General features: G+C 47.2%; 1 protein-coding gene across 1 annotated transcript; it reads left to right on the top strand.

The window, feature by feature from the left end:
* Window positions 1-1147: 1147 nt before the first annotated feature.
* On the top strand, window positions 1148-7290 carry LOC142761204 (histone H3-like centromeric protein A). The gene is made up of 5 exons (XM_075864397.1): window positions 1148-1172; window positions 4432-4530; window positions 6080-6216; window positions 6285-6362; window positions 6669-7290. Exons 2-5 carry the CDS (start codon window positions 4446-4448, stop codon window positions 6798-6800), a joined length of 432 nt encoding a protein of 143 aa, XP_075720512.1. The 5' UTR covers window positions 1148-1172; window positions 4432-4445; the 3' UTR covers window positions 6801-7290.
* Window positions 7291-8828: the final 1538 nt, after the last annotated feature.

Below are 8828 nucleotides of genomic sequence, written 5' to 3'. Positions count from 1 at the left end.
CAGGATATATGTAAACTGTGGAGTACATCAGTGTATATGTAAGCTGTGCGGAGTACATCAGGGTATATGTAAGCTGGACGGAGTACATCAGGATATATGTAAGCTGTGCGTAGCATAAATACGGTCAGAGTACGGATGCGTATCCATAGCCGCCCATATTTACGGAAGCGCCCATAGACTTCTATGGGAGAGTCCCTGCTGTAATTACTGATGAAAAATACGGTCGCGTGCGTGGGGCATAAGAAACTGCAGCTGCATCCCCCTCCTCCCTGTTTACAGTTTTTCACTAGATGGAACTTGCACGATCAACGATGTATCCAGTGAGTCGGCGCTCATTTACACGAGCCGACGCACGCTGTACGGGGATGAGCGATGGTTAATACGATGGTCCGTGCTCGTACAGTTTACGTATTGTCGGCAGCACATCCCCTGTTTGTACGCTGTGGACAACGAGGATTTTTTGGGACGCATAAAAGATGTGATCAGCTGACCAATGAGTGCAGTTTATCGTCTGATCGTCGCTGCCCGTGATCGAAAACAAGCGCTCGTATGATTATCGGCATTGGTAAAGGGGTCTTAATGTCAATAAAAGGTTTTTTTTTTATATCACAACGTTTCTAAGCATTTTCTATAGAACTTGATAGAAACCCATCGAGCCTAAAATAGACCCATCCTGGAACCCAGGGGTATAAACAGGCTTTTCTTTACAGCCGAGGTCTTGATGACGTCATTGAGACCGCGCGGTTATATTATTATTATTATTATAGATTGTGGGAGATGAAACATCAGGATATAGTTTTGTTGGCTTTAGCGATGGTTTGAACATTTGGTGTACTTCTTCTATTAGCCACAAGGGGGCGATACATAACCTGGAAGAACGCAGTGCGGGAGCCTTTTGGTTTTTCTTGGCTTTTATATTGTGGGGCTATTATATAATCTATACCAGTGGTTCCCAACCGGGGTGCCGAGAGCTGTTCAGGGGTGCCGCGGCTCATCCACGGCAAAAAAAAATAAAAATAAAATTTTTGTTTACATTTTTTTTATTTTTTTTTGCTACAAGCTCCGCCCCCGACGTTGTAGCAGACGTGACGCGCGGACGTCTGTTACAAGCACCGCCCACCGCTTCCCACTAGAAGCCTGACGAGGGAGAGGAGCCATTAACACTGGGCAGGGTAAGTGGGTTTTCTTTACTTTCTTAGCAGTTGTGTGAGAAATGGAGCCAGGGGAATGTGGGTAGTTGTAGTTCTCTCCTCTTATACCTCCTCCCTGTAATGTCCTCTGATATCCCATAATAACAGCCTGGACATGCTGGGAGTTGTAGTCCTCTCCTCTTCTACCTCCTCCCTGTAATGTCCTCTGATATCCCATAATAACGTCCTGGACATGCTGGGAGTTGTAGTCCTCTCCTCTTCTACCTTCTCCCTGTAATGTCCTCTGATATCCCATAATAACGTCCTGGACATGCTGGGAGTTGTAGTCCTCTCCTCGTATACCTCCTCCCTGTAATGTCCTCTGATATCCCATAATAACAGCATGGACATGCTGGGAGTTGTAGTCCTCTCCTCTTATACCTCCTCCCTGTAATGTCCTCTGATATCCCATAATAACAGCCTGGACATGCTAGGAGTTGTAGTTCTCTCCTCTTAAACCTCCTCACTGTAATGTCCTCTGATATCCCATAATAACAGCCTGGACATGCTAGGAGTTGTAGTCCTCTTCTCTTATACATCCTCCCTGTAATGTCCTCTGATATCCCATAATAACGTCCTGGACATGCTGGTAGTTGTAGTCCTCTCCTCTTCTACCTCCTCCCTGTAATGTCCTCTGATATCCCATAATAAGGGGGGATTCACACGAGCGTGATTTGGCAGCGTGTAGGCCGCGTGGTTTTCGCGCGGCACGCAATGCCCTATAGAAGTCTATGGGGCAGTACACACAGTCCGTGTATTTTGCGCAGCGTTTGTTCGCTGCGCAAAATACGCGACAGGTTCAATAACTCTGCGTATTTCACGCATCACGCACCCATTGAAGTCAATGGGTGCGTGAAAACCAGTCAGGTCGCACGGAAGCTCTTCCGTGCGAACCGACTGAAACAGCGCACGAGCTGTCAAAAGGATGAATGGAAACAGAAAAGCACCACGTGCTTTTCTGTTTCCAAGCATCCAAACGGAGTATCTTTGCGAGGAGCGAACCACGACAACCGAAGCTAACTTCACCGGGTTCGGCCAAACTCGGCAAAAAAATTTCCGGTCCGCGACGTCGGGAGACATTCACTGTGCATGGTGCTGAAAGAGTGAGGGTATGTGCACACACACTAATTACGTCCGTAATTGACGGACGTATTTCGGCCGCAAGTCCCGGACCGAACACAGTGCAGGGAGCCGGGCTCCTAGCATCATACTTATGTACGATGCTAGGAGTCCCTGCCTCGCTGCAGGACAACTGTCCCGTACTGAAAACATGATTACAGTACGGGACAGTTGTCCTGCAGCGAGGCAGGGACTCCTAGCATCGTACATAAGTATGATGCTAGGAGCCCGGCTCCCTGCACTGTGTTCGGTCCGGGACTTGCGGCCGAAATACGTCCGTCAATTACGGACGTAATTAGTGTGTGTGCACATACCCTTAAACTGTTTCAGCACCATGGACAGTGACTTGCGATCCCAAAATACATGAACCTGTAAAAAAAAACGAAGTTCTAACTTACCGATTACTCCTGTCTCCTTCCTGCAGTCCGACCTCCCGGGATGACACTTCAGTTCAAGTGACAGCTCCAGCCAATCACAGGCCAAGCACAGGCTGCAGCCAATCACAGGCTGCAGCGGTCACTTGGACTGCCGCGTCATCCAGGGAGGTGGGGCCCGATGTCAAGAGAGGCGCGTCACCAAGGCAACGGCCGGGAAGTTCTCGGTAAGTAGGAACTTTATCTTTTTTTTTTACAGGTTTTTCGCTGTTGTGTTCGGCATTCACTGTCAAGGGTGCTGAAAGATTTAGCTCTTTCAGCACCTTGGACAGTGACGGGCGTCGACAAGCCTCATCTCTATGATGCCGGCTGCGCGAAAATCACGCAGCCGCGCATCAGACACGCATGACACACGCAGCTGTCAAATGGTTTTTGCGCTCGCAAAACGCCGCGTTGTTTGCGCGCGCAAAAACGCAACGTTCGTGTGAATCTGCCCTAACAGTCTGGACATGCTGGGAGTTGTAGTCCTCTTCTCTTATACCTCCTCCCTGTAATGTCCTCTGATATCCCATTCTAAGTCTGGACATGCTGGGAGTTGTAGTCCTCTCCTCTTATACCTCCTCCTGTAAACTTTCTCTGATATCACATAACATCCTGGACATGCTGGGAGTTGTTGTTCTTATACATCCTTATTTATTCCTTCCCCAGGGGTAAGCACACTTTTTGTCTGTGATGGTCCCTTTACTAGAGGGGCAGATGGTTATTTTATCGGGGGGCGGGGGGACTGAGGCTGATGGTGGCTTTACTGGAGGGGGCTGATGGTCATTTTACTGGGGGGGACGGAGGCTGATGGTGGCTTTACTGAGGGATCATTATAATGTGAGTGGGGGGCTGACGGTCATTACTGGGAGTGGGGGGCTGACGGTCATTACTGGGAGTGGGGGGCTGACGGTCATTACTGGGAGTGGGGGGCTGACGGTCATTACTGGGAGTGGGGGGGCTGACGGTCATTACTGGGAGTGGGGGGGCTGACGGTCATTACTGGGAGTGGGGGGCTGACGGTCATTACTGGGTGTGGGGGGCTGACGTCATTACTGGGAGTGGGGGGGCTGACGGTCATTACTGGGAGTGGGGGGGCTGACGGTCATTACTGGGAGTGGGGGGCTGACGGTACATTTTCGCTGCTGCGTGTCTAGAGATCATATGGATTATTAGATGTTTTATTTCTGTATATTTGTACTGCATTGTTGCAGCTCATCGTCCTCCAGCTGCGGCCTTTCATTTCCATGACGACTGCTCCACTTTTCCTTTGCTCCAGTTTTAAATTTCCCACCTTTGTCTGGATCACGGATTCTCTGTAAGGTTCTGTGCACACGACCTATTTTCAGGCGTTTTACGCCTCGAATCACGCCTGAAAAGACGGCTCCATTACGTCTCCAAACATCTGCCCATTGCTTGCGGGATCTGCTGCGGGTAGCTCTTCTGTTGCCGCATTATTAAATAGATCATTGATGTCGCTGTTCTGGTAATTGATGCCACGAGGATCTATTGTATTCATTGATGCAGCGTGCGTTAATTACTGACATCCGGCAATCTCATATCTTCACCGTCAATGTCATCACTTTCTTGTCACTTGCATTGGTGGCATCAGTCAGTATAAAACCGCTCAGTTTATCCTACGTCACCTGTGATTCTGCTGAATTGTCACCGTCTCTTATCCGCTTAACTGATTGTATGACTCTCAGCAGCGTTTTACATCATCATGAAACCACCCCAGAAAAGCTCGTCCCGCAGGAAGTCGGCGCAGCCGCAGAAGAAACCTGCAGCTCCTCCTCAATCTCCGCCAAGTAAGAGAAAGTTGCACCTTGATCATCTTATCACTCTCATTATATATTTTATTTTAAAAATGAATTCCAGATAACCTCGGGTCGTGTAATACTAGATTGTAATCCGTTTCTCAGCTTTATATCTTAGAGGGTTCGTTTCTATGCAGGTAAAAATCTGTTACATACAGAAATTTCTGTAGCACAAGGCCGCCACTAGGGGGAGCAAACTGAGGACTGATTTATATAGGCACAACATGAGCTGTATTATGTGCACAATCGTCTCCCCCTAGTGGTGGTTGCAGGAAGCACGTTACTATATGGCCCTGGGAAGGGAATCTGAGAACACAGCTCACACCCATGAAGATATATTATGAAATGAGGGATCTAAGAATTTCCAACCTGCAGTCCGACCGCTCTATTCATTCCCTATGGTATCGCCGGAAATAGTCAAGTTTGACTGCTCCTTGCCCAATTATGCACTCTGCCGTGAGCGGCTCCGCGCAGGCAGGCGCGATGTTGTGACGTCAATTTGTGAGCCTTTTTTCTACTCCGTTTATGCAGCGTGTCGATGAGACGTGTTTTATCTCATCACTTTGCTGCTACTGTATTATGCTGCCGATTTTTCCGCATTATAATACAGGTATATGCCGTATTTACGTAATGTGTGAACTGACTCTAACCCCTCCGCCCACCCCCCCCCCCCCGCCAGTCCCCGCAAAAATGTTCTTGCATCAAACCGGTCCTCGGTGCAAAATAGGTTGGGGACCACTGCCATAGAGAATGACTTGAGTGACCACCACTCTGGGACCCGCACTCTTGTTAACAACCCGCAGCGATCCGGCATTTATCACCTATCTTGTGGATAGGTGAAAAATTATTTTCGTGGTACAACCCCTTTAATCAGGTATCAATGGGACTTGATGGACCCCAAATTATCAGTCATAGAAAAGTATCTCCCTGCAGCCACCACTAGAGGGAGCTCACTGCATACTGTTTTGTTACCAAGTTCAATGTACAACCATATACAATGAGCTCCCTCTAGTGGTGGCTGCAGGTAGCATGTTATGTTTTAAATCTGTTTACCTGATGTTCCTTGGGGGACATTAAGGTAATAGGCCATGTTCACACAGGGCAGATACGCGGCGTAAAAGTACACAGCGTATTGGCCCTGGGCACCGGTGATAATTCTGGCTGAAAAACTGCAGTTTTTCAGCTGGAATGTCCATAGAAGGTAGAAAAAAAACCATACTTACCCGTAGCCATGGTGACGTGTCCCTCTGATGTTCTGCAGCAGTCATATGGGATGAGACATCATCCCTGGAGGCCGGGTTGAACGCAGGAGCAGAGAGATCTGGGTAAGTTTGGCGGGTTTTTTTCCGCTGCGTCTGGATGAGATTTGTTTGAATCTCCTCCACTCTTCTGCTTCTGTATTACGCTGTGGAGTTTCCGCAATGAAATCGGTTGCAGAAAATCCGCCGTGTTTACCCTACGTGTGAACCCGGCCAGACAGTGAATTTCCATGTAGCGGGAGATTCATTTTCAGCTGTGATTATGGATTTCTTTCTTACAGGTAGAGGGGAAACAAGTCACAGACCGAGCACACAACGAAGAAGACGTTACCGCCCAGGAGCCCGTGCACTGATGGAAATAAGAAAGTACCAAAAATCAACCAATCTGCTCATTCAGAAAACCCCGTTTTTCCGCCTGGTGAGTGGATGTGTCCTCTGCGGCTGCTCCTCTTTATTGTCAGTGATATTCCCCTTTTATTCTTGCAGGTGAGAGAGATCTGCCTGAAGTATTCCCGCGGCGTGTTTTACTACTGGCAAAGCACCGCACTTATGGCGCTACAAGAGGTCAGTATCTCATACAATGCACTGTCCATGTAACGCATGGGTCAACCAGAGAGGGAGCTGCTCTTTGCAGTGGTTCACTACTCAGCCCCCGCCCCCTCTAACACATCCATATGCCCTAGCGGGACATTTGCATAGGGGTTGTGATGCATTGTGGGAGTTCCAGAGGCCAGACCCCCCCCCCCCCACACCATCACTCTAGCTAACAGCTCATAAAAGTGAAATCTGATCAGTCCTTCGAGCTGTGTAGTAAATTATACCGGGAGTGCTGTCACTTTAAGAGGGACTAATGCTCTTCTGTATCCACAGTCAGCTGAGGACTTCCTCGTGAGTCTCTTTGAAGATTCTTACCTCTTCAGTCACCAGGCCAATAGGGGCACTCTCTTTGTGAAGGACATGCAGCTCGCACGGAGAATCCGAGGCATCCCGTATGAACTGTGATAACGCTGCCGTTTTATCTCTCAAGATTTGATGAAGAATGATCACGTGTAAATAGTTTTATATTAATGGAGAAAATCTATTGGGAAATACAAGTTTTACCATTGCATAAAAGATCCAGTTTGGAAGAGTAAACCGGCTTTAGCGCCCCCTCCTGACACTGGTTACAGTGGAGGTTTTTTCTTTGTTTTATCTGTTCATGGGAAAGTTGTTACAACCAATATGGCTGCCACTGCAGTTTGCAGGGTGGTAGTGCAGTCGTTTTTCTGTCCAGCTTTGTAATGGGTTATAGGGGTCCAGGATGTAGCACAGAAAATGACCACAAGGTGGCACTGCTGGACAAAACCGCTAACAAAGATGCTGGACACAACCGCTAATGAAACCTGATCTGGCCGACCTTCTAATTGTTCTGCTGAGTTTATGATCCGCTTCCTGTTTTTATTCTGTGAAGATTTGTTAATTTTTTCAAATAAAAAAAAAATGTATATTATAAGTTTGATCTTCATCGTTTTAGACTAATCTTCATAAGGGCTTGGATATGATCAATGACTCCAGCTTCGCTGTAGTTCAATACTCTTGCTCTGTCCCACCCCCATTCTTTACACTGCAGCTATGCTTGTTCAGAGTGTTTGCTGTGTGGGTGGGTGGGTGTGTGGGTTGGGTCCAGAATTATTTGGGCAGTGACACAATCTTCATGATTTGGGTTTTGCTGCCACCACATTGGATTTGAAATGAAACAACTGAGATGCAATTGAAGTTTAAACTTTCAGGTTTATTTCAAGGGGTTAAACAAAAATCTCCTGTGAAAAGTTTAGGAATTGCCACCATTTTTCTACACAACCTCCTCATTTCAGGTGATCAAAAGTGATTGGACAAATTAACATTACCATAAATGTTTTTTTTAATACTTTGTAGAGAATCCTTTGCAGGCAATGATGGCCTGAAGTCTGGAACCCATGGACATCACCAGACGCTGGGTTTCCTCCTTTTGTTTTTTTTGTTTTTTATATTTCTAATTTTTTATTTTCAAGAAAAGAAATGGGGATACAGAAAAAGAAAAGGGGGTGACATGGGTACAGAAAAAGCCCATGAGGGCCGATCATTTCAACCTATATTTCAACAACAATAAGTAAATATGCAATCAAAGTCCTCCCAACATAGTACCATCAATACACTACAAGCATTAGTATAGCAAGACAGGAATACCAGCATTACACCCTCATCCGCCCCTCCATCACCCACATCTCAGTCAATTCTTAGTAACGATTGATTCAAATAGGGAAGTAAACGAAGGGTAGAAGGACAAAAGGAAGGGTGGGGGGGTATAGGGAAAATCTTAAGAGGGAGAAGGGGAGATGTTCTCCCCTCACTCCCCCCCCCCCCCCCCACAGCACATCACAGACCAGAGAGAACTCAAGAGCTCCCTGGTTCTCCACTAATCAGCTCACCCATGGCCCTCTTGTGTCTGTCCGACTTGCAGAAGTCAAACCAATAGAACCAGGTTTTCTGAAACTGCGTTGCTCGTTCGGGTGCGGAATGGAGCAACTCCTCCATTCTCCGAATTTCGTGAATGCGCTCCAGCCATTGTCTAGTCACAGGAGGCTCAGAGGATCTCCAACCCCCCGGAATATAAGCCTTAGCTGCGTTCAGCAAATGTCTCACTAACATCTTCCTGTAGCGCCCCACAGGTATATCGTGGTGGTGCAGCAAAATCCATGCCGGATCATCTCACAGCGAGATTCCTGTGATCTCCAGAATGATATCTTGAACCTCTGACCAATAGGTGCGAAGGTTCTCACAGCTCCAGAATATATGTAAAAGCGTTCCCTCTTCTCTGCCGCATCTCCAACATAAAGGAGAAACATCCGGGAACATTTTATGTAGCACATGTGGGACTCTGTACCAACGAGATAGTATTTTAAAACTGGTTTCCTGATAGGCGTTACTAATAGACACCTTAAGTGTGAGGAGCATGATCTTTTCCCTTTGCTCTTGTGTTAGAGTAATCTGAAGATCTCTTTCCCATTTCGT

Source organism: Rhinoderma darwinii, chromosome 4, assembly GCF_050947455.1.
Source record: "Rhinoderma darwinii isolate aRhiDar2 chromosome 4, aRhiDar2.hap1, whole genome shotgun sequence".
NCBI lineage: Eukaryota > Metazoa > Chordata > Amphibia > Anura > Rhinodermatidae > Rhinoderma > Rhinoderma darwinii.
The sequence above is the reverse complement of the archived record's forward strand: the minus strand, read 5'-3'. Positions and strand labels throughout refer to the sequence as shown.